This window comes from Pelmatolapia mariae, linkage group LG16_19 (assembly GCF_036321145.2).
Source record: "Pelmatolapia mariae isolate MD_Pm_ZW linkage group LG16_19, Pm_UMD_F_2, whole genome shotgun sequence".
Lineage (NCBI taxonomy): Eukaryota > Metazoa > Chordata > Actinopteri > Cichliformes > Cichlidae > Pelmatolapia > Pelmatolapia mariae.
The window spans coordinates 58,442,283-58,464,912 of NC_086241.1; the positions used below are offsets into that span (position 1 = coordinate 58,442,283).

A 22,630-nucleotide genomic window follows, 5' to 3' on the forward strand; every position below is an offset into this window, starting at 1 on the left:
AAAGAGAGTACGATAAAATTAAAGCCGCGGACAAAAGGCTTTTGTGCGTTTCTGCAGTGGTAAACCAGTGCTGAAAAGGATGTCAGCAGCTTCTCCTGGACAGCCACTTTCACACCCACACACACACACACAAAAGTATAAGCATACACAAGCACAGGGTCACAAAAATAGACACATGCATACAGACAGCTCAGTCTGCATTTTGTGTTGCCTCCTGCAGTCACACATACTTACACACACACACACACACTTGTTGTCTCGTGCTTTCTGGGCCACTGAGGAGAGAGAGAGGGGAGAAGACAGGGAAAAAGAGCTGCTGGCTTGCTGAGTGTGAGTCATGGACAGGCTGACTGTCCTCAGGCCTCGATACACCATCTGCACCCCCCACTACCTCTACACCCTCATCACACAGCTCAATGCTCCACAGCACCGGACACACACAAATATGAATACATGCAGAGACAGACAGAGATGGATTCAAATGAAAGAAACAAATGCCCACATCTGACACATATCTGGAAGGACTCACAACCTTGCTAAATCTGGGCCATGCACTACTAAAACACCAAAACTCTAATTTATATATTAATAATCATCCAATCTGATGCATGTGGATCTAGAAATAAAAAGAAAGGCATCTCAGTTTTATACTGGAAAAATATCAAATATTTTAAAAATGACATTTTTATGTAAAAGTACACATTTGCACAATTCTTTCCATACTAACGCACACAGGAAAAAAAGACCACTGAGCACTGAATCCCTGCAGGTTAACTGGGATCTACCAAGATTCTAGCAGAATTCATTATGGAAACCTGACACTAGCCCACAGGAAAGGCGCAAATGTGGCTCTGCTGCATCCATCTGGCTATGCGTATTTGTGTTAGTGTGTGAGCGCGAGCGCATGAATGAGCACGTTCTCGAGGAATCAATGAAAAAGATCTTTTTCATTAGAGTAACAGTAAGCTGCTTCGGCATTGACCCCCTCTTTATTTTCAGCCGCACCATAATACACCCCCCAACTCTGCTTTCAAGTACCACAAGATAAAAACTGTATTTAAGAAGTCTTATTTTTTATTCAATGAGGTTATTAATGTTACACATCACAACAGATAGAAAACATTAGTCCAAAAAAGAGGACTGTGGAATAGTAAGTATTAATAATATTAAGTAATGGCAAATATTTTTACAGTCAAAATGGCATGATCACCGGCATGTCTGTCTGTCAAAATGTAACATCGCAGACTCGAAGCACAAAAGGTCAGGTTATAAAAAAAGGACACACTCGTACACACATGCAGCACAAACTGACGAGCAACTTTATCTAACAGCTCCTCGCCTGAGGAGCGCCACTACAAAATACAACTTGTTCCATTTAGCATAGCCTCTTCCTACTTTACAAAGTATCAGTCCATGTATCCTTCAGGTGTTGTGGTGCATGGGTGCAAACCAACTTCATCTGTGTGTCTGAGTCTGTATTTGATTAAGGTATGATCAAATAATGGCATAATATAAAGCACTTGTCATTGGACAGAATATCTGCTGACAGAAAAATGAACTGGATAACAACTTTATACAAAAAAGTATAATTACAAAGAAAGGGCAGGAGTGCACTGAAGGAACACAAAACTAGTTGTGTTTACTTTTCCTGCTCACAGATCTTGCTCCGAAGTGTATAATTAGGGCTGAAATTATTATTTTTTAAAGAAATGTTTAACTGACTGATAACACCACCGCCTCTTCTGACTAATCAAGAAAAACGTCACTCACGGTTTTCCAGAGCCCTAAGTGGTGTATTGAGAGTGCTTTTTTTGAGAAACCAATTAAAAACCCGCCACATATTCCTAATCCTCATGAAATCCTCAAACAACATTTTTTTCTTTAGCTGAATGGAGTTAATCAGTTATCGATATGGTTTGAATATCATTTCTGTAAACTAATTATTGAAGGCCTAAACTCACTGAACTGTATTTGACCAGAGACAGTATAAAAATGAAAACTAAAAACTTCTATCTTAGGTTGCCCATCAGCTGATGGATGACTGATGTTTATGGGCTCAGTCACTCATTTTGGGACATAATGAATTAAAAATTAAGGCTGTTTTGTAAATTTTGCTTGTTCTGTGTTTTAAAATAGATGATTATCTCTGGTATGAAACCGCACGCTCATTGCCTAATGAGGTGTCAATTTAAAGTCTTTAGCCAATGATTCAGTTCAATTCAATTTAATTCAATTTTATGTATATATTGCCAAACTATAACAACATTCACCTCAATGAGCATGCATTTTCACAGTATGGCCTGCTTTTCCTTATCACATCCATTTTTTATTTTTTTTGCAACCACAATGGCGACGGTGAAACGCTTCAAAACTGGACTTCAGAAACCAGTGGGTGACATTCCTGTAGATGCATCCATCTTTACAACTGTCTATGATTTGAAGTCATTTTCCAGTGCAGTGGGCAAATCTCACTTCAAGGCCCTCTTGCTCAGTTGTACTGGGCCTTTCCAACGTATTATATGGTTGTCAGCAAATGCATGTTGGCCATAGTTTATCTGAAGATTATAGTTCTACAGCAGCTATAGAAAATTACATTTGCTGATGTAAAGTCTAGAGGAAGTGAATTTTTGCGTTAAGATTGTTTTACCAACATTTATTTCAAAGAAATCCTAGCTTATCATAGTGCTGGTTGGCTGTTTTTTTTAACTGGGAAGTTTTTAAATATAAAATAGAATAATTTAGCCTCATATTGTAAAAAGGTATAGTTGATAATCTCTTAAAACTGCAAAGAAAAAAATGGTATAGATAATGGATAGGTGAAGTCTGAACTTGCAGGTATTAGTAATTTATGAATAGAATGATTTGGGTCTTTCTGTTTGGCTCTTCCTGATAAATTAGAAGCAAAGTGAAAGTCAAAATGCTAGTGAAAAGACTTTCAAGACCTGAAAACTTAAAATTTACTCATAAGGATGTTTTTTTACTGAGCTATAAAGCCAGCTCGCCCATCCAACTGGTACCTACTGAAGCCACCTTGTTCCAAGGTTACGGTGGGCCACACTACTGGCTGGGCAGCTTTCCATTAACATTCCCTTTACTATTACGATTTGCAAGAGGACCAAATACAAAGAGTGTACTAGCATGGTTTGATAAACACGTTAATCTCCTTAGCGCGGCTTCAAGCTCCGTTCCGTGGAAGGTTTCGTGCACAGAAAAGACAGACTGTCTGTCTGGCTTGCTGTGCTGCGTCCAGCCACATTCTTCATGTTAGGAACAATTCTCTTTCCACTTGACTGCCTCTCATGTTTGCTACAGTAATCCATTCAGTGACGTCTGTATAGGGGTGCCCAACTGTGCACGATCCTCCCCACATCCAATCATCCTTTCTCCTCCTTCTTGCTTGCCTTCCAGAAGCAATGTTTCCTAAATCTGCTTCTTCTGGTAAATGCAAGCGCATCTGGCTGATGTCAAATTTAAGAATTTGTTATGTGGTTTGTTTATTTGGAGGTGTAAGAACTTGTGGTTTTGTCAGTTGTTGCTACTGGCAAGTACTCTTAAACCTGTGGTTGAACTTGACTTTATGGCATCCTTATAGCTTTTGAATGCTTTGAAGGATGATTTTTATAGCTAGTAACAAGAGCAAATTCTCTGTGTGTAATGGTTGGCAACCTCAAACAGTTATTCAACTTCAAGAAAAGCTAGTATTGCCTGTAGTTGTTTTGTTTTCTGAGTCTCATCCCCATCTCAAGGGAAACTTGATTTAGCAAATCCCAATCCATTCATTCAGCTCTTTCAGCTGCAGCCTCTTCGACTCCTTTGAAACACAGAGGATGTGCGTGCTGAAACCAGAGGTAAACTGGGGTTTTTAATTTCTCTCCCTGCTCTATTTAACATCCGTTTCTTTTCTTGTCTGTTCTTTTCTCAGTGAGGGCTGCTGAGCTAACACTGTGGGTAGTTTGTGTATGCAGGAGGTGGAAAAAAAAAGATTCCCCCTGCTGAGTTTGTATTCTGCCAGACTTTCACCTAGTCCTCAATCCCATATCCAGGATCTCTAAACCACTTTATCATTTCCCAAAAGTCATAAAACTCTGTTCACCTATCGCTGCCTACTTTTCTTCAGTGTCTCTTTGAGAAGAGTCCTCCCTTCTCTAGTACAATCTGTGATTTTACAATGGTGTCTCTTGTCTTCACGCTTCACTATAACATCCTCTCGTTCTGCATGGCCTTGTAGTAGTGCTCCTGCTCAGCATGGCTTCGGGCGGACACAGACGGCCGACGGGGCAGGGTGGAAGTGCGGGACAATGACTGGTTGTGGCCGTCTATCAGTAAGTCAGGGTGGGGAGGTGGAGGAAGCATGCTGGAGCAAGACTGGTGAGGAGGTAGAGGCATGGAGGAGGGATGCGGAGGAGGAGGCAAGGGCGAAGAGGATGGGTGTGGAGGTGGAGGCATTTGGGAAGAAGAGGGGTGAGGAGGGGGAGGCATTTGAGAGGAAGATGGGAGGGGTGGTGGAGACATCTGAGAGGATGGGTGAGGAGGTGGAGGCATATGAGAGGAGGTGGGGTGAATGGGAGGCGGAGGCATTGGGGAGGAGCTTGGTGGTGGAGGGGGAGGCAAGGGCGAGGAAGATGGTTGAGGGAGCGGTGGTGGGATAGGGGATGACGACAGCTGAGGTGGGGGAGGAAGAGGGGATGAGGAGGTGGGAAAAGGTGGGGGAGGCAGATCAGCTCCTCCTTCGATACTGCAGCTGACCGAGGAGGAGCACAGGGAGTCTGATTTCACTGGGAGTGTCCTGTAGTCCCGGTAATGACTGACATTGTCTTGTCGCTGCAGCGCGGCACGGTGTTTGTCACCTGTCGGGTCAGCGGCCATCATGTTGCCACTGATGGTGTTTCTCCATTCCCACGGCTTGCCATTAGTGGCCGACACACGCACCACCGGGTGGTGAGGGGCATGAGCGTCGATTGTCACGATGCTCCCGCTGCCAGCGATGCTCCCTGGGTTGCTCCCAGTGCAGCTGTCTCGATCAGATGGTATCCGGTAGTATGGTGACTCTGAGCAGTTGGAGCCAGGACCAGAGGAGGAGCCGCCTTCTGATGTCTTAGTGGAAGGAGTAGTAGGTCCTTGACCCTGCTGCTTTGACATGGCTACGACCTGCAAGAAAGAGACAAAAATCCATATATAAGAGCAGCTGCAAATAAATTACACAACAACTATCCAGGAAGAGGGACATTTATTGGTGTGGACATGGCAGAGCATGATAATAACCTATTATATACCTCTAAAATATTTTCAGAAGATTTAACTCTAGTTATAATTAGCATTTGAAGTCTTATGAGACTGATTTATATTGGAAACTAATCAGTGAAATTGCTCCGACCAGTGTTGTTTTGATTATACCAGCAAAAATAAATCATAGATGTGTAGTTTACACAGCATATGGCAGCTGTTAAATCTCCGTTCCTGTCTAAACTGAATTGGCTACATGCCACGTGACAATAAAGTATGAAAAATTATGGCTCAAGATAATATCGTTGTGATCGTTTTTAGGCTTTCATTTTCTAATTTCTACCTCACCTGTGTGACTCTTTGCTGGCTGGGAGGCTGGTTGGGCTGCGTGTTGGGCACACGGGGAGTCGATACGGCAATGGGCCCTGTTCCAGGCTCTTTTAGTCCTCCTCCCTCTGTGAGTGACAACCACTTTGCCCGGGTCTTGGCACTCTTAGGGGAAACAGGAGGTGGCCGAGAGGCCTCCTCAGGGATGTGAACAAGTGGGGGTGCCACCACCATCCTGGCTCCAGTCGGTGTGGTGGTATTGGCTTGCACTGTGGGATAAAGAGAAGACGGCATTTGTTGGTCGCCCCCTTCCCCTGCAGCTGTGCCTCCTTCACCTCCTCCATCTCTTCCATCTCCTCCCTCTTCCTCATCTCGTGAGCTCTGGCTGCGGAGCTCCATCGAGCGCTGCTTCCACTCTGACACCAGCTGCCGAGACCTCTGTGGGTCGAAGGGCACGTGGAACGTCATGTGACGCTGGGTGGTGACTGGCTCCTCTGAGGGTGAGATGGGGCTGTTGCCGTTTGCAACTCGAGGCAAGGTGTTGCTGAAGGTTACCATGGTTTCCTTGCCCATGGGACGACTGGTCGCCAGAAGCTCCACATCAGCACTTGCTCGTTTGAGGGAGGCCAGGGATGCCTTCTCCCTCCTCACCTTACTCCGTGCTCCAGATCCCAACCCCAGCTCTTCCCTGCTTTCAGACACCCTGGGAGTCTTCCTGTACAAGGAGTCATGGCTCCTCTGACTCAACACCCTCAGGCCATCCTTCTGCTGTGCTGAAGCTAGTCTCTGTAAAGACAGAGCATCTTCTTCCGAGGCTTTGAAGTTTCCCACTGCGTACACAGCCTAACAAGGGACAGAGGGACAAAGGAGAAATAAATGAGGAAATAGAACCACTCAGGGTGTTAAATAAAGACTAGAGCATGAAATTGTGTTTTCTTTAATCATTAGGAGGGAAAATTTAGATTTTCATATTAGTGGAGAGAGTTTGCGTGAATAGACATCTCTCTTTCCTGCTATTCTCCTGAGGTCAGCATGAATCCCTCTCTAACCCCTCTCTTCATCCTTTAATGACAAGGGGAAAAACTCCCCCTCTTGAAAAGTGAAAGACGAGAGAGACAGAGAAGGCAAGGAGGAGGGGAGCGTGGAAAATGGCAACGACAAGTTTTCTTAAAACGAAGTGTGAAATTGTTCCAGAAAATTCTTATCGGATTATTCATTCCCTCTCCCTTCCCTCCGTAATAGAAAAGGCTATATATAGGCTGCCAGTTAAAAAAATGCTCGGAGAGAAATATATGGAAGCCACACAGGGAGGAGAGGTGATGAAAGAAAGAAGCGTTTGTTAGCACATGCTGTGATACTGTTAGAATAATACAATGGGACAGTTCAGTCACAGCAAAACAACTAAACCACGTTAATAAGAAAATCTATTTATGTGCATTTTGTCATTCCCACCCTGCTGCATATTGATGGTTAACTACTCCTCATGGATAACAAATCCCTGAATGGATCCAAACACATGCTGATGCTTAATTCACAAACATAGGCCTAAAATAGAAGATTTGTAGACATCTTCATTAATTCAGATTTCTTTTAGCAAGTTCTATTATTAGAAATAAAGCAATTGGGAAAAAAAGCAGGAGCAAATATTTTTGTGCACTTTGTTGAACTAACCAAGTAGACTCCAATGCCGGCTCCTATAACGTATCCCACGTAGACGTCTATAGGGTGACTGCGGTGTTGAGTTATCTGCGTCAGGCCAGCGAGGCCTGCTGCCATGCAGAAAGCAAAGACGAGCATCGGCTTCAGCAGCTTAGTAGTGCTGTTGATGCTGGCATTGAAATACATCTGCAGAGAGAAACAAACACACACAGTATATCAGCAAAGAGCAGACGTTTGAGACATATGAAGCCCGGGATTAAGATTAAAAGGCATTACGATAACTTTACCTCAGGTGCACATAGACAATTACTTTACAGTGTGTAGTGTAAATGTAGATTTCATTACCCGGTTAATAATAAAACAATATGCTAGTTAGAAGAGATATCCATACCAAACTCATATCTGTTTATTAGATATTAAGCCAAAGTCTGGAGCTTAGCCTAACATAAATGGAGAAACAGCTCTCCAGGCTGTATTCTTAAAGACGAATAATTTGCCCATTACCTCCAAGAGTTACCTCCAGGACTGAAAAATGAAGCCAACCAGGATGTGAAGGTTAAAGCTGGATGCCAGTTAAATAGCCACAAGCTGTCTGTTAGGCACCACTTAAGCTGAACTGAGCATGTGTGCATTGTTGCTACCTTTTGAATTCAATTACCTGACAATTAATACAGCTGGCTATGCAGTAAATTGTATTAACAGGCTAATTAAATACTATGTGCTCCTTGGACCATTCTGTTCAAATGCGGTCACTTTTGCCAACACAGTCTATGATCAGCACTTATAAAGTTTTTCAGTCTTATCTGTACAGTTAAGATACTGAAATGTTAAAAAAGTATTTTTAAAGATACAGGCTTTTCCTCCTTTAATCCGCCTTTGTACTAAGAAAAGCTAAAGTAAAGCAGATATAGATTCATATTTAATAACAATTATTCCAAAGACATCCATTATACAATAGCACTTGTTTCCTGTGCAGCTCATCTTACTCGAAGCATTCTCTTTAATATAACTCATATTGTCTTGAAAAAGGGAAATGAACTTATTTTGATCTTATTTGTATATTTCTTTTTTAGCTCAAGTGGTAAAGTAGTTTAGAATTCAAATGCCTTGGCAGTAAAGCAAAGTTGATGAGTGAGAAAGACAGGATGTGAAAGGGGGAAAATATATTTACAGTTACTGGCCATTCGCATACTCTGCATGCACACCATATTTCGATTATATAAAATGGAGGACAGCTGAGTGACAGAATGCAGGCTTTGCAAAAAATATCCTTTCTAACAAGCTTGTCTATCTAGTGCTGTGCATAAAAATCCTGCTTTTCTTGATGCAAGAGGGAAAATCTGTCAGCCTGGAGAGATGAGAGTTATTTTCGATACAGATTTTCTCGGCACTTCTTGAACCAACTATCTGCCTTTTGTGGAGAAATCTCCTTAGGTGCCTTCTTTATTTGATTTCAGTTAAATTTAGCAGAAAAGTTTTTTTATACTGAACACAATAAATACATGAATGTCTGAATTTGCTGGACAGTTATGACCAGAACTGAAAAAAAAAATGACCTGGCATCAGCACGAAGATCAGACAACATGTTGTAGTGCTAACAAACCCAACAGCTGCTTTTCTCCATCTCCCCTGCCTTATCTTGTCAGAAATCTGTCCAGTGAGCTTTAATGAGCTCATACAGGGCTCACTGAGGCAGCAGTGATATGGCCAGTAGCTTGCAATAGCCATTGGTGGAGGAGTGTGTGTGTGGGAGGGTGTTACCTTGTGGAAAAATGACAGTGCTACTTTGCCGTACAGTTCACATACTGCTGCAGTCAGTGCCAGATTGCAGAATGGCAAAAATATCCACTAGAACGTAACAATGAACCCCCAAACCTGACCTCAATCTGACAGTTACTGTTATTTTTTATTTGAGTCAGATGTGTGTCCAGCCTGAGGATAATATGCAATCTGAAAATCTATGAACTATGTTTCAAATGGCAGTTAATTCCAGTTGAAACTCGTAGATCATACAAGTTGTATGATGCCAGCAATGTTTGTTATGAATTAGTGGAAGTTCTGGATAGTTATCATGAAACAAAATTAATTGTTGTGCTAGGACAAGGATACAAAATGTTAATGTATCATTCAGGCTTTAGAAAAAGTATCAAACTAAACATGGTTACCTTGTATATAGTTTTTCTCCTGTTTTAAAGTTGCAATGAATCAGCTATTCATAAAAAAAGCACCAAATAAACCACACGCATATTCACAAGCAAACAAACATCATGCAAATACACAACACTTAAGCAAACACATGCGGCAATTAAGGCGAAGGGAGTGCTTACAGAGATATATACAGCAGCGAAGCCAGAGAGCGTTGCATGCTGGGATGGGAATGTTTTCCTAAAGGGAGAAAAAGGGAGAGTTAGAAGCGGAAGAGTAAAGACAAAAAAAGAATGAGATTCCTGTTTTCATAAAAGGCTTTGTGTATTCTGAGAGCGTTTATTGCCTCTTGAATAAACCTGAATAAAACTGTCGCGGCTGCTCTTGTTATGCCAGGATTGCATTTGACATTAAAACCTGTGTGTCTGCCCGACTGAGAGTTGTCAGACTGAGTGCGTGTCCTTGGATGTGAACATTAATAAACACAAAGAGAATACCACTGGGCATTAGTGGGAACATTAAAGGGAGAGTGATTGAATTGAGGTCAAATTTAATTTAGGAATACCGAATCAGAAATGTTATTTAATTTTTTATTTTTTTTAAATGAAAGAAATCTTGTGTTTGCCCTTAACTTCTGCTGTTGTGTTATCGTTTCCCACTTTTTTCAGGCTAAATTTAAGGAGTATTCTTTAAAGGCCATGTTTTCTTTTAGACCTGGAGTCTGAATACACTTTGGCTGGCCCAAAGGTCTATTTTATGAATAGATTTCAGTCATATTGCCCTCCAGGCACAGAGCCCTGGACACCATTCAAACATGCAGGTCAACACTGGACACTCCATAGAACTCCAGCACAGGCCTGTCAAATTTCCTTCTGTTTCTGTCTGTGAATATTGCGATCACTTCTCAAAGTAAGAAAAAAAAATGTAGACACACTGCCCGTTTTGGACACATCAATCCACATGCAAGAGCCTCTGTGGTATTTCTAGCAACAAAGAAACCCCCCAGCCAAGTTTCTGCCAGAGCTGCAATTTACTGATCTATAGATTCCTCTCTGAACAACCCTTTCACTTTCACGGCCAACAGGATGAAAGTACAGAAAAAAATCACATTACGTTGTGCAAATTTTGCTCTGGATGTGTCATTATTGCTGCTTTGGGAGGTAAAGGACATGAAACTGCTCACTGTCAAAGCAAATGTCGGTTGTAATGTTAGCAAGCTATATAACACCGATCCACCGGTTGTTAGTTTCACTTGGAGTCGGAGTTACAGGGCAGTAGTGGCAAGCCAATAATACTGTTAGATTATTAAAAATGTTATGACTAATCTAATCAGGCCTTATTTCTGTGTCAGTGTAAATGACTGAGCATTGGTAATCTGTGCTGGTGAGATTTTTCCACTGTTCTTGTGAGCAGGTTTAGGAGAAGTATTTTCACACACAAATAATTGAGAAGCAGTGGAAAAAAACACACATCTTGCCTTCTGGGTGGGCATGCCTATAATGACGTGATGTTAGATGAAAAGGATGAATTTGAGGATCAAGGCTGGAACTATATTTAGGTTAAGATGATGTTAGTTTTGGCATAAACTGCAAGTGTTTTATAGAACATGTCTTGCTAATCCTTTAGACACTGAGGTGAGTAGCAAGTAGAATGCATTGTGTCAATAAGAGTCACGGCAAGTAAAGCAGTACTAACATATGCACTTGTACTACAAGGATTATCCCTGTATCAACTCTATTTAGCTATAATCTTTCTTGTGTGTGTGTGTGCTTAGTGCCTCTCATACCCATAGATCGGAGCTTATTTGTCTAGCCTATGTCTGCTTGTTAGGAACTGCACTGCAAAAGAGCATTTACAAAACCCAAACTTAGCGAGGGAGATTCTGCAGCTGAGTGGCAGGTCTTCTTATACAAATAAACATTTGGCTTTACTATCAAGTACGCCATTAAGGGGCGATCGTGGCTCAAGAGTTGGCAGTTCGTCTTGTAATCGGAAGGTTGCCGGTTCGAGCCCCGACTCGGACAGTCTCGGTCGCTGTGTCCTTGGGCAAGACATTTCACCTGCCGCCTACTGGTGATGGCCAGAGGGGCTGATGGCGCGATATGGCAGCCTCGCTTCTGTCAGTCTGCCCCAGGGCAGCTGTGGCTACAACTGTAGCTTGCCTCCACCAGTGTGTGAATGAATAGTGGAATTGTAAAAGCGCTTTGAGGGTTTCGAAAGGCGCTATATAAATGCAATCCATTATTAAAAAGAAAAGCCTTATTATTTTAAGCAACCATTTCTATCTATTTTTATCTTTTTATCCCCTCAATAAGTTGTCATTTTTCCTTGTGCTACTAGGTAGCACAACATTGCCTTATTCTTATTACAAGGCAACAGACCATGGAGCCAGAGCGCTGACAAGACAGGTAAGACTCTGTACAAGTACACTGATGATTTACATTAACGACTTCATTAAATCTGTTTGTCTTATTAGCGTTTATGTTGTTTTTATATGTGCAATGATGCAAATTTTGATTTTAAGCAGATGGAGACATTCTGTGTTTATTCTCCTTTAGTTATAAATCAATGCCTTACCGAGCTGACATAATAGCATACTGGTCTTTGCCCATGCAGATGTCCTGTGTGATGTAGGCATTGTTGTCACATGACACTCCCGGGGCCGTGTAATTAGGCTGGCAGACAGTAAGGAAGAAAGGGGCGTGGTAGCCAGTAGCTAACTGGATGACATCTGTCACCAGGGCTGTTGCCAGGAGACCGAATACATGAACACCTGAGGGAGAGAGGTAAGAGGAAGAGATAGTAAGGCAACCTCAGTAAATGAACTAAAAGCCTCTGGTGGTTTCCGGACATTGAGATGTTCATTTATGAATGTGTGTAGTTGCGCAAACTATGCTTAATTTGCTCCGACCTTAAGTGACACCAAAAGCCTTCAGTTTGTCACATTTTGAAGCTTTCCCGCAGACAGAGAAATTTGGCAAGGTGAATTAATTACTGTTTTCACTTCAAAGCTCAAAGTCAGCCTCAAGATATTTCCTGTAGAGTATGATATCATGCCTTTTTCATTTTAAGCCACCCTTCATTTAATGCATGTAATTAGCTTATTTCTCTACTCTAAAACAGGGATAAAGTTGCAGGCTCAGAAGGATGAATAATTTGTCAGAGCTAAAACTGATATTCATCTTAAGAACAACAGCATTTTGCTCTAACTTTGTGGTTTGCATAAAGGACAAAATTTAACCTACGCATCTTCCATTGGCCTCAGTTTGATAAACTGTTCATTGTATTAATATGACTATTTTAATTTTATTTTGCTTGTTTGGGTAGTTACAATACAAAAAAAAAAATAGAAAAATAGAGTTCTCACATGTGTCCTCAGAGATGCCCATCAATGATTTGTCCTGAACTATTACACCATGTAACTAAGTGTGCTTTGAATAACAGTGTGGCCTTAACTCCTGCAAGCAGCCCAAACACTCCGAAGGACTGGCAGTTATACGCACCGACGAATCGCACAGTCCTGCGTAGGAAGGAGTTGAAGCTGCAGCCTCCAGCATTTATGCTGCCTTCTGACTTTGGACAAGTCTTCAGTTTGGACTGCATGCAGTACATCAAGCCTTCCCCCATCATAATCTGCAGACAGAGAGAGAGAAAAAAAGGAGAATAAAAGATATGGAGTCTTTCTTCGTTACACTTCAAACGACTAAGAGAGTAAATGAAAAAGAAAAAGATTTGAAAAGTTTGAATCTATCATTGTCAGATACAAGATATTGTGATCGATGGGAAACAATGCATTGTAGAGCGAATGGAGCAAAGGTGCTATTGAACAGTGATCACTTTCAGTCAGAATGATAGATGAGTTTTGGAGAGGTCTGCTGAAGGATTAGGAATGTGTGCGTCTGGGTGTGAGTGTGCATATTGATTGGAGGGCCTGTGGCGTGTTCGATGATGTGCATGGGAATGTCAGGTATATATTTAGTGTCTACATTTATCTTGCTTTGTGAGTGTTTGACAAGCTGTACATTTGTGTGATCTATGCATTTGTCTATATGCACAAGTGTATCTGCGGGATGTATATGTGCAGCACTCACAAACCCTCAAAGCTTCAGACATATTATAGGTCACTGAATCTGTGACAGGATTATGTTCTGGTAGAGCTAATCAACACTTTCATATAAGGAGTTAATTAAATGTTAATTAAGTGCTCATTGGAAAACCTAAATATAATTATTACTCAAACTTTTAGGTTCATTTAACATGTTGTTTTAGTTCAGCCTGTAAATCATGCTCTAATAAGTTTTCAATCAATTTTCAAATTAAAACAATCCCAAAATACCAACAGAAACTGGATGTCTGGAAACAGGGCACCAGAGTATTACTATAACAAGTCAAATTATATTACATAATATCTAAATATGGATAAACTTGTGGCAGAAAAATATTTTTAATTACAAAAATGTTTTACAGAACTGCTCATTAACACAAACATCTAATCAAACAATCACATGGCAAATAAAAGCATTGAGCAATGCATTTACATGCGTACATATGGTCTAGACAACCTGCTTGAGTTCAAACTGAGAACTCAGAATGAGGAAGAAAGGTTATTAAAATGTCTCTGATTTTGGCATGGTTTCTGATGCCAGATGAGTATTTGATAAACTGAAGGGATTTTCCTGCACAAACATCTTTAGGGTTTACAGATAACGATCCAAAAAAGAGAAAATTTCCAGTGAAGGGAAGTTCTTTGGACGATAATTTCTTGTTGATGCCAGAAGACAGAGGAGAATGGACAGACTGCTTTGAGCTAATTGGAAGACAACAGTAGCTCAAATAATGTGAATATGTCAAACCTTGAAGGAGATGAGCTACAGCAACAGAAGACCAGTTGCCACTCACATCAACTAAAAACAAGAAACTGAGGCTACAATTCACCCGGGCTCGCTAAAATCAGACATTGCCTGGTCTGATGAGTCTCAGTTTCTGCTGTGTTACACATTTGGTTGGTGGGGTTGTAATTTGATGTAAACAATGTGAAAGCATGGATCTTTCCTTTCTCAGCAGTTCAGACAGTGTACCCATTATTTTTAATTAAAACAGGACCATGTATAATATTAAGATAAATGTTGCCATTTGATGCATTGCACCTGAAAAGCTCATTTACATCTGCAGTCTCTTGGCAGGTTTAATGCAGAAGATCACAAAAATGTCACATAAAAAGAAAACATAAAACACACAAAATATTCACACACCCATAACCACCAAGCAAGAAGCAAAATCAATCAAACTGCCTCCACAGTCACCAGATACACACACAGTCTCCAGTAGAGCACCTTTGTGATGCGGTGGAGTTGATCATAGATGTGCAGCTGCTACGTGATACTATCATTTCAGCATGGACCAATTTCTCTAAAGAATGTTTCCAGCATGTTTTTGAATCTATGTCATTAAGAACTAGTTCTAAAGGCAGAAGGGTTTCAACCCGATACTAGAGAGGTGTACCTAACGAAGTGTCTGGTGAGTGTAAGCAGGAAGTACTGCACAGATTGTAGATAGTAATTGCACTGAATGCCATAGAAATATATGCTTAAAAGAAAGTTTTTCAATTTTAACCTATTTATTAGGTATGACTAGTATAGAATAGTTTATTAAAGTATAGCATGTAACCTATTTTTATACAGGCAATATTGTGGTGTGATGGATGGATGGATGGATGGATGGATGGATGGATGGATGGATGGATGGATGGATGGATGGATGGATGGATGGATGGATGGATGGATGGATGGATGGATGGATGGATGGATGGATGGATGGATGGATGGATGGATAGATAGATAGATAGATAGATAGATAGATAGATAGATAGATAGATAGATAGATAGATAGATAGATAGATAGATAGATATTTTTATACACAATCCAATGGAGATCCATGAATTGGTCTGAAGTAACTCTGGGACTCGGTAACACAGGAAACTAGCACCCCAAATGATCCTCACATGTGTGTCATATAGACTTACAGAAGCTGCAGGTCCAGCAAAGGCCAAACTCAGCAGCATCAACAGAGGGATGAGCTCATCGCCTGTCTCCACATAGGGCATGGAGAGGTCGCGGTCATGGCAACGGAAGCCCACCATCGCCGGGGACAAAACATCTGTCAGCTCCAGGAAGTAAAGGGACACCAAGGAGGATAGGACGATGGGGAGCTGGATATGCATGCACGCACACGAACACACACACACACACACACACACACACACACACACACACACACACACACACACACACACACACACACACACACACACACACACACACACACACACACACACACACAAATGCGACCAAGGACATAGCAAAGAGTGACTCGCAGATAATATTTGCTTGGAAAAAGTGATTCATCCAATGTTTCATCTTCAGTACAAACAAATACACACTTTCAAACACACACAAAAGGGCAAGTTATACCCGTCTTGCTTGCTTTACAACAGATGTCAGATGCCTCCAAATGCAATCAACACAAGGCACTCACTATTGGTATCATTGTACAGAAAAGGGAATGATTCAGTAGGGACTAATTCAATAAATGCAGTGAGAAATGTCAAACAAGCATCTGTATTTTAAAAAGGTGACTCATTCATGCATCTGATCTAGCGACACATACCTCTACAAAATAAAAGCATGGCAACAGTGTCATGCTGTCTTTTGGTGGTTTCTTCTTGGCTTTATTTTTGGGGGATGTCATCTTGGGATGGGACCAGTCACAGCCTGTGGGGATAACAGATTGCAAAGAGATGTCAGAGTGGAGTTTCAGAGCAGGTTCATGGATTTCCACCATCAATCATCAATCTAAAGCTTCAAAAAGATGTTTCAAAAGTCTGCCAGGCCCTGGCTTATGAATGAAACAGCAGGTCAAAAAGTTGTCAAAGACTGGTTGGTGCTGCAAAGTTTTCTGTATGAACTAGAAAGCATTAGAGTGTTAGAGTATTGTACTAATAAAAAACACAGACATTAAAGGTATTCTATGCAGTTATGGTATAACGTTGCTTTAGCAATGCAGTAGTACTACAGAAACATTTAATAATTCAGTCTAATTTTTTGCACACTTAATATCCAAAGTTGTTATTTTGACTTTGTCTGAATACACGTAAATGGGCTGGTTCTTACATAGTGCTTTTTAAATCAAAACAACAGTCGCCTCAAGGCACTTTATATTGTAAGGTAAAGATCTTACAGTAATAGAGAGAAAACCCCAACAATCCGACGACTCCCTATGAGCAAGCACTTGTTGACAGTGGGAAGGAAAAACTCCCTTCCCAGTGTCAGGAAGAAACCTCAGACAGAACCAGGCTCAGGGAGGGGTGGCCATCTGGCTCGACCAGTTGCAGGAGGAAGGCAAGACAAAACAGACACTGTGCAAGAGAGCCAGAACTTAATAATACCTAATAATTAAATGCAAGGTGGTGTATGTTCACATACACACGAGCACTTTTTTTCTATGCTGAAGTGCTTTCTGTCTAACACTTGCACACCAATGGATACATCAGGAATAACTTGGGGTTCAGCATCTTGCCTAAAGGTACTACAGGAGCAGCCAGGGTTTGAACCACCGATCTTCTGATTAGCACGACTGTTGTCGTGCTAATCTCCTTAGCTGCAGCCACCCAAAAATGCAGGGAGACAACAAAACACACAAGACTGTCATATTTTGAAAAGTGGTTTTTATGTCACTAGGAAAATAAACAAATAGGGGAAAAGAATTAGAATGAATTGATTAACTGAAAAAAGCCTCTCCTAAAAGAAGCCCAGTTACCATTTACTCAGGTGCTTAGTATTTAGAATAATTTCATTAGAAATTAATCTTCCCCACAAAATTATAGACGTGCATATATAGAGATATCACCTTCCATCAGTAACATGCAGGCAATCAAAAGGCCTCAGAGACAAGCCAACGCCAAAGGCAGGAATGGAAAACTAAACAGAGTTAAATATTCACAGCTCTCTCTACAGAACCCCATTCCCCCCTGATAAGTGCCTGTCCCCTCTTTCTCTGTCCTCTACCCAATTCTCCCTTTCCCTCCCTCTCAATCTTCCCTCTCTCCTGGCTCTGCTTGTCCCATTTTGCTTATCTCTCCTTTTCAATCGGTTTCATTTCCCTACCACATTACTAACACTTTCCTCTTGACCTCTTTTCTTTGTGAGTAGTTCTTTATATACCAACATTCCTGTTCCTATATGTTACTTTGCCTTTGTTTTATCCATATTTATCTTCATTACAATCCATGCACTGACTAATATGATGAATGTGGAGATTTGGCCTGTGGCCACATGCTTAGTGGCCCCATATGCAAATCTACTGCACCTTGTGTCAAAGGCCTGCTGACCTAACTGAATGGATTTATGCTTTCCCAAATGAGTTTCAGTGGAGCGCTTTGGTCTTTAATGAAGGTATGAACATTTTGTACTTGTAATATCCTTCTTTGTCACAGAAATAGTCCACTTTAAAAGAGAAGACCCAAAGGTTTTTGTGAAGCTTGAATCCAAAAATACCATCCACATCACCCTTCAACAAACTCACGTTTTCTGAAAGCTGTCATGGCCTCTGTAAGTCTTTCTACCTCTGTCACCTTCTACATCTCAGTACTTCTGCTGAGCTCTTGTTTGTTTCTGTCTCGCTGGTCTCTCCTGTATCGTTTCTCAGCATATCCCCATCTCTGCCTTTTCACCCTTCTCCATCATTTCACGTTTCACCACCTGTCCCTCTTTCTGCACACCTCTCTCATTCCCTTTTTTAATCTCCTCCCTCTTTTATTTTTTTCTGTTTCTCTCGAAGATAAGGGGGGGCCTGACCCTGAGGCAATGTAAGGCGCAAAGAATCAAAGACTTCTACAGTCTAATTTCCATGACCGCTAGAAATGTATTGGAAACGAGAGAAGAGGACAAGATAAGCACAGATCAAAGAAAAAAAATATTTCAAAAAAAGCCAAATGTGTGTGTGTGTCTCTCTGTGTGAGTGTGTGTATTTGTATGTCTGGTGGCGAGGGTAGGAAGGGGGTGAAGATCATAGACGGGGGGGATATTGGGATGGATGGATTTCAGTGTAGCTAAAAGCAGCTTAGGAAGACGCTAGGGTCTGGGTCTCACTCGCCCAGCAGCTTGGTCTCAGTGACCTACTCCAGTCAGCACTTAAACCGCACCCCAACTCACATTACACACACAAACATGCACCGAATGAGCCTCTTGACTGAAGAAATGGGGGTCGTTTATCTATTACACCAGCATTCGTCCTCTGAGGCGCATCTTTTATGTGTGTGTGTGTGTGTGTGTGTGTGTGTGTGTGTGTGTGTGGCTGCACTGTTTGTAGTTTGAGCTGCTATGCTTGTGCTTGCAAAGTGTCTGAGTGTGTTTATAGTTTAAGCGATTTGTGTACATCTTGTCTGTGTGTATGTCTGTGAATGAAGTGGGTTGTATAGCCCATGGCATGCAGAAACAGTCTGTCAGGCATTGAGGAAAATATATGACTCAGGGAGCATCAGCACAGGGGTGGGGTTAAAGATAGTGAGCTAATGTATGGATGGGTGACAAATTAAAGGATAAACCTACAGTACTGACAAGGTCTTGGGTGACTATAAAATCCTCCAGGGCAGCTATTATGGTATATTTGTAAAAGCTCTTGGAGAACTGAGCTTAATTCTTCTAAAAAAGACATCCTGTCGTCGTTTGTTTGATAGAAAAGAGTGCTGGCTGACAATTTGAATTAACTGAGAATGAACTTATTGTTTTATCTTTGTGTCTTTTGTCTAAATTGGCCATTACATCCTCCCAGAGCCCAGGTTGGCATCATCACGTCTCATTTTGATGAACATTAAGCCAACTGGCTATGCAATGAGATTTGGTAAAAACATATCTAAAACAATTAACTGGTTAGTGATCAGATCAAATTTATTTTCTATCTACTGACTGATAAATAATCACTCAAGCACTGTAATATAACCTACTTCTATACTACAAAATAGAACAGTATAGGGGAGTCATTCAGTAGCGTTCATGAGATGAGGGATTTTTTTGGTGGGGAGTAAATTGAATCAAATGGGAACAAAAACAAAAAATCAAAGCCAGCAATTTATTTCTCAAAAGGGAATTTTTTTCACATACTTCACAGCATCAGCCACAACATTAGACCACCTGCCTATTACTGTACACACCGCCCTTGTGCTGCCAGAAAATGTCAGACTTATCAGGGCATGTACTCTTGACCGCTGAGAGTTTCTTGTGATGTCTGGTATCAGAACATTGGCGGTGGATTTCTGTGGGTTGCGGGAATTGGAATGTGATCTGGGGAGTTTGCAAGCTGGGTTGGTGCTTTGGGCTCTTAGTACTGTTCCTTGGGCTGTTTTTGAGCAGCTTTTGCAGTTGCCGAAGGGTACTGCTCTGCTGAGGGAGGCTGCTGCCATTGGGGAGTGCCTTTGCAGGTAAGGGGGTTTGGGGTTAATTGAAGGGGCTGGCACATGCCAAAGAAAGACAAATCAGAAGCAGGATCCAGTTCTAAGCAAAGCAAAATGATTTTAAACCACTTCATCATCAGTGGTTTTAGAGTAATGGCTGATCCGTGTATGTCTGCTATCCCTACATCCCTATAGTTACTACACTATTATTCAGAGTAGAAGAGTACAGGACAGTACAGAATAATATAGTGACATAGATTTGTGGTGTCTCCCTACTCGTTATTCATGCGTAGTTTTCACAAAAATGAACTTGGAAATTAATTAATGAGATGAATATGAAGTGGAGAACCACAGCTCACCAGTTTTCCATTCACTGTATTCATGGATTCAGCAATAAAGTTGCTGTGTTGGCTAATGTAAAGCCATGTCCACTGCAGGGCCCTTAAACAGAGATACGCAAAGGGCTATTTGCTCGACTTTATACCTTGGTCAGTTTAACTTAGCTGCTTTTACAGCGAAAGAAACAGCCGTCCTTTAAATGTAGCTTTATCTTAATAATATAAATTAAGATGGATGTAAACGGTGATACTGATTTCATCTTTCATGGATACGAATCATGTGTTTTTTGATTAAAAAAATGAAGCTTTCATTTGTTTTAGATAATCTATTGAAGGCTCTAGTAACCAGAATCTGATTAAACACTATATTAAAATGACCACTGGGCAGTTACTCCTCCACAAGCAGAAATCAGCAGATTGCGTATGATATCATCAACGATGGAAACGTGAAAACCATGTGCTAATTTTTCTTCTGTCGCCTCTCAGCTCCTGCCAGCAGGAGAAGCATATAGGTTCCTGAGCTTTCTTTGGGTTGCGTACGGGAGAAGAGAACCTCTATACTACCGGACAGCACTCACCTCTGTCCCGGGGGCTCCGCGAATTCACCGAATCCCGTCGCCCCCTTCCCCCTCTGCGTGGTCGTGCGTGCTGCTCCAGTTTTGCGGTGCACCGTCCCTTTAATCCATCTCCAGAGTCACCCCGAAATCCAAAACCTTCACTAATATTTAGAGAGAGCTCCGCCGTGAGGCTATTCTGGGATCATAGGAGGTTGGAGGAATGATGGAAGTAAGTGAGGAGACCTACAGAGAAGGAGCAGGGATGGCGAAAGAGAGAGAGAGAGAGAGAGAGAGAGAGGAGGGTTGCTGATGGTGGAAAGTCCAATTTGCCGCACTTGCTGGTAACGCGTTCCTTTCCTTTAAATTTCCTGGCTTTGAATAAAGTGAGAGATTCACGTGCGTCCACCCGGTTCCTCCCCTTTATTTGCCCATACAGGTTCCCCCTTTCTTACAAAATACAAAACAGTAATAAGTAAGAAATTCCCCCCAAAAATTAAAAAAATAAAATCTGATTTTAAATGCACAGCATCCGTCACAGGGTTTTCGGGTTACGCAGTCAGCCTCACAGAGCGCACATACACACACAAAGGCGTGGGGGGCGAGCAGGGGGTACAGGGGGAGGAGAATCGTGGTGTGTGCGCTTACAGTGGGGGGAGGAGACAGTCTGGTCCACACACTTGCTTCTATCCCCGCTGAATTCCTGTTACGGGGCTACCGCCGTGAGGCGACCAAGACAAAGGGGTAGATTTTGGTATGTGTACGTGTGCAGTGTGTGAGAGGAGCACACGAAACTTGCGCATGTGTGCGTAAAAGTGAGGGGGCGGTTTGGAAGATAACCTCTAATCTATTAGAACGAGCACGTTTCACAAACAAATATGATTAAGGCTCAGCATCAGCTACGCCCCGTGCTTCTGTAAATACCATCAGAGTCATTTGTTGGCCCTGAGATTTTTCGGTCATCGCCCAAGGATCGTGGCTCAGTTGTGTCCGCCTTTGTTTACTCTAAAGGGTGTGGCAGGCGGATGACCACCGTGGTGCATTTAAATTCCCCTGAAGGAACCGGTGCGGTGAGGACCGTGAACACGCGCTCACGCACTTTGTGATAGCTCTACCGACACCTCTGGTTTACTGACTCATCATGAATGACATTGCGGCAATTAACATCAAAGACTCGGCTGTGCGTACACACGTGCGTGCATGTGTTGTGTCGGTGGCACACGTGCTTGCAAAAGACGCTCTCTAAGAGATCTGTAGTCTTCTGCTCTCACGGTTATCAGTTCTCCGTGGAAGTGGAAACTGAACTTAACCATCCACACCCACAGCACCCACACACCTTCACTAATTTAAAGACAGAAATTCTTTTATTCCACGTCTGGCAGGTCAATAATTAAGTGTGATACATTCAGGGACACTGGCATCCCATATGTTAATATCGTGGCAGACTAATTTGAGTAGGTGCAGTTCAGGAAGTCTCCTGCTGACCAGCCTCCAGTGGCTTTACACTCATTCAGATATTTGCACCCCCTCCACCCACCCCTTCTCTCTCAATCTCTGTCATTTGGCTGTGTGACACTGCTTGGTGCTAGGTGAATGGGGGCGCCCCATTTAGTGTTTATCCTGTCTCCAGTTGCCAGGGAGTTTCTCTGGTTCTCATGGGGTACTCCCCCGTCTCCGCCTCCATCCCCATGCGCCCCTCCTGTTCCCCCTGCCCTGCCTGAAGCCCCCACCTAAACAGCATCGCATACAAACCATGCAACCAACCCACCAATAATACCCAAGGGCTGGTCACAGCTGGCAGGAGCTAATAAACTCATCACTCACACTCTCTGGCTCCTATTTACCCACTACACAAAGCACTAAAAGGAGGGGGGTGGAGGTGCTTGAACGCTCTTTTCTGCTTCCCACAGACACTTACACTTTTCTCAAGGTGGTG

At 42.1% G+C, this 22,630-nt stretch overlaps 1 protein-coding gene across 1 annotated transcript; it reads right to left on the reverse strand.

Moving 5' to 3' along the window:
• Positions 1-1,091: 1,091 nt before the first annotated feature.
• On the reverse strand, positions 1,092-21,182 carry LOC134644998 (phospholipid phosphatase-related protein type 3-like). Its single transcript, XM_063498211.1, has 9 exons — positions 20,719-21,182; positions 16,022-16,125; positions 15,378-15,563; positions 12,858-12,987; positions 11,932-12,127; positions 9,537-9,594; positions 7,222-7,395; positions 5,572-6,393; positions 1,092-5,148 (listed from the first exon to the last, which is right to left on the reverse strand). The coding sequence occupies exons 2-9, from the start codon at positions 16,100-16,102 to the stop codon at positions 4,195-4,197; spliced, it is 2,601 nt and encodes an 866-aa protein (XP_063354281.1). The 5' UTR covers positions 16,103-16,125; positions 20,719-21,182; the 3' UTR covers positions 1,092-4,194.
• Between the last annotated feature and the right edge of the window lie 1,448 nt (positions 21,183-22,630).